General features: G+C 54.3%; 1 protein-coding gene across 1 annotated transcript; it reads right to left on the bottom strand.

The window, feature by feature from the left end:
* Nucleotides 1-1,659: 1,659 nt before the first annotated feature.
* Nucleotides 1,660-2,157, bottom strand: COL26b_010558 (uncharacterized protein; the record flags this gene model as incomplete). Its single annotated transcript, XM_053183253.1, has 2 exons — nt 1,660-2,083; nt 2,141-2,157. 2 exons carry the CDS (start codon nt 2,155-2,157, stop codon nt 1,660-1,662), a joined length of 441 nt encoding a protein of 146 aa, XP_053032821.1.
* Nucleotides 2,158-3,636: the final 1,479 nt, after the last annotated feature.

Genomic DNA, 3,636 nt, shown 5'->3' with positions numbered 1-3,636 from the left:
GGTTCGGCGTGTCGTCAATGAGGCTGATCTTGGACCCTCTTCATCTTCATGCGAGGGTTTGCGCGGCGTATCGGCACAGCCCACGTGAGCGGAGACGCAAGCGACGTGTCTCCAGAAGCTTGTTTCCCCTGCAGCGGCCATGTCTGGGATCGCGAGCTTGTCGGAATATCGGCATCAGGATGGGTCTGGGAAGACCCTTTGAGACCCAGTATCTTAACCTTGAATGGATATATGGCAATGTGATGGCCTTGCCTTGAACGGATGTCGAACATCATGAACATGTCAAGGGGCGCTTTGGCTGCAGAACCATGACCTCAGACCTCAACTTCTAGTTCAGCATATTATGTATTATTGATATGCCTATCATGATCATTTTGTCCATGTTTAGTCTTTGTCCTTCTTACAAATTCCAAGGAGATCGAAATATTTTGGCGTTGGAGACGATACAAGACTTGATTGGTCTTTTCGAACTGGCTTGAGGTTTTTTTTTTGAGTAGGTATGTATGGGTTTATGAACACAACAATTCGCATGGATCCCCACTGCAATTCTTTTCATATCATTTACAACTATAGTCCACGGTTCTCAAAGCCATCGGTTCAGTGTAGTTTAGTTACGGACGTACTGAGGGTAAAATACGGTAAAGGAGAGAAGCCAAGATGACGCGGAATTTCCATTTTTGCATGACTTCAATATAATAGCTCTTTAACACAACGTTTGCGATGAAGATGCCATGTGAGATGCTGTACTTGTGTAGGTAATATGGAGGGATGGCGTAGAAACCCAGACAGTTGAAAACTCGCTCCTCGTGAGATATACATGGCGACGAGATACCTGGGCTAGGGTATGGCGGAGGACGGCCAAGAGCCCTTCGGCAATGTAACCAGGTTTCTACGCTGGGTCTGTAGAGAAGCTGTCAGAGCCACGCAGGAAGATCGATTGCTCCCATTTCACTGCACCGTCTGGCCTGGTCAGCCGAATGTGATCTCGAAGATACGGAGCAACCTCCGCCCAGAGGAGTACCTTATGTCAAACAAACCTGGTACGCGGGCATCTTTCATACATGCCGTACGGGCACCTTGATGGTACCATTTTACACTAAAGGACGAGAGGAAGGCAGTATGAAGACTAGTATGAAGACCAAACTCGTTTGTACTACCGGCGTCAACCCTTTAAAAGTCGTAGAGTCGGGAGGCGCGCGGTCAGAAGGTCTGATGCGGTAAGCAGTCACAATCATTGCACGCGGCGAGAGCAGGACCACTCAAACATCAAGCATATGGGGTATAGTATAAAACCTGCTTGTATTTGCGAGAAAGCCCTTTCAGCTGCCCGTGGACTCGCCCATACGAGCCGTACTCGGCCAATCATCCAAAGACCTGTTGTTTGTACATTCGAGCCATAAGTGTACTCAAACGATGATAACACTGGCTCGACAGCGATACCGAGGAAACATCCCCGAGCATGTCTTTCACTCTGCTCTATCCAGTACAAAAAGAATACACGCACCATGACAACGCCGTAGTATGCATCCGAAACCCGCCTGGTATTGCACATTTGTTTTAGGCCGCCCCATTACGGCCGTGCCATTGCCCTCAAACGCGCGAACTCATCGAAACTCATAAGTCTTTGCACGCACTCTCCTCCTCTTGCTGTTCTCACGCTTACAGTCGGATGTTGATGTCTAGACACTCAACCCGCCATTCCCTCCGTCCCAGGAGACTGCGCAGCCACTCGATGCCCAAGCCGGTCCACTCCTGTCTTTGACGTGCCAGCTCTTCGGCAGCAGCACCGGCCAGGGCGCTGGCAGTCGAGTTGATCACCTCGACGACAGTGGCATTGAAGCTCGCGTTCGGATCGATGTCGGGTATCGGGGAGGTGGAGAGGGAGGTCGGTGGGCGGGGTTGGAACCAGTTGCTGCTGAAGTCGAAGAAGCAACGGTCGGACCAGTTACACGAGGTGAGGAAGAGGATGAGAAGCAGGAAGCTGCAGTAGACGCAGGGTCGGTTGAGGAAGTAGGTGCAGATGAAGAAGAGGAAGATGAAGGCGGGAGAGGCGTTGGTCGGGATGAAGAGGAGCGGGAGCCAGCTGGATTGCGCTGTTAGCAAACGTGACTTTGCGACTGGGTAGGTATGGATAGTTTACCTTCGCAAGCAGAACATGTTGGAGGGTTGAGGTGGTGACGTAGAACAGGGTGGGTTGTGGTCCCTTGACGGGATTGCTTCGCTGGGTTTCTCCGGCCGGGAATCCTCAGGGCAGGACGGGACGGGGGAGCGGCGACTCCGTAGGGCGCAAGCTCTCGATGAGGAGGATGTGTGAGTGACGTCCGAATGGCAAAGGGACTGCGCCCTTGTCCTCGTGCCGTGGTTTGCGGTATCGTGCCGAACGGAGTCTCGTGGGTTTCGACAGGCTGGAGGGGAATATCACGGATGCCGGCCGATCGCAACCGTGGGCAGAGCGAAAAAGTCTTTGCGTGTGTGTGTCAGACAATGGCCGGTTGCCTTGTGGCGACGCCGTCAACAGCTGGTGGAATGTAAGGCAGAGGGGAGCAAAGTACGTGGGTTCATGGACTCGGCTGTCTGCGTGCGGTTGCGTTGCGCTGTGCTGTGCTGCGCTGCGGTTGTTCTTGGACCAGCACCAGCACCAGGTAGCCAGCCCACCGGAGACTTGCTTATGTCAGACACGACGACCAGGACACTGGACACTGTGATGTTCGGATTCTGCAAGCGGGCAGAAAATGGAAGTCTCGAAGAAGTGGGGGGGCCCTTGCTCTGCACCACGACACTGAACACTTGAACTGGAGCAGGCGCACGGTCCACGTCTCTCTGATTCCAGCAGGTGTATCATCTCCACTCCAAGCTGTGTCCACTGTCCAGTGTCCCTGGCCAACCAACACAGAAGGTGCTCGTTGCTTACCTGAGGCGCGCCCGGGCCAATGGGCTATGGCCAGGCATCACCAGGCACCTATGCATTTCTCCGGCGACTGGGAGGTAATCCGTACTGGAGTAGGAGCTTCATCAACCTTCAGCAGCTTCAGCAGCAGCAGAAGCAGCACCCCCCCAGCGTGCCTGAGCTTGGTCCAGGAACCTCCTCCCATCGCTTCCCCCCCAACCTAATCCGCACCAGTGCTGCACCACCCACTGAACGGCCCTCTCTTCAGCACGCGGACGCGCCAATCCACACCCGTGGACGCCAAAGCTGCCGTCCACTGCCAAAGCTAAACCCCGTGGAAGCTGCTGCCCTGATGTGCTCCCTCCCCATCGGCCCTTCCTTCCCTCCGCACCACCACACGCACCTATCCGACACCGACACCGACTGACACTGACCTGGGCAACCTGCACCTGCGGCAGGTCTTTCCCATTCAATTCAACCACGTCACCCCCCTGCACCACCTTCGCTGGCGCTACAGGGTTGTGTTAGGTTGGGCTGAGATTCCAGCCTCCCAAGTCATCGATCCCGTCCCAAAATTATTTTCAGATCCTCTTTTTCGCCTTCCTTTCCTCCATCCCCTTCAACCCTCTCTACATCTCCAATCAACCACCATCAATTCAGCGTCACGACGGAAGGGTCACCGCGTCAATTGTCCTTCGTTTCCCTCGTCGAATAATCCCTTCCCTCCCCTCCGCGCCCCAGACGCCGTC

Source organism: Colletotrichum chrysophilum, assembly GCF_026319265.1.
Source record: "Colletotrichum chrysophilum strain AFK26 chromosome Unknown scaffold_114, whole genome shotgun sequence".
Lineage (NCBI taxonomy): Eukaryota > Fungi > Ascomycota > Sordariomycetes > Glomerellales > Glomerellaceae > Colletotrichum > Colletotrichum chrysophilum.
This window is presented reverse-complemented; position numbering and strand designations above follow the sequence as displayed.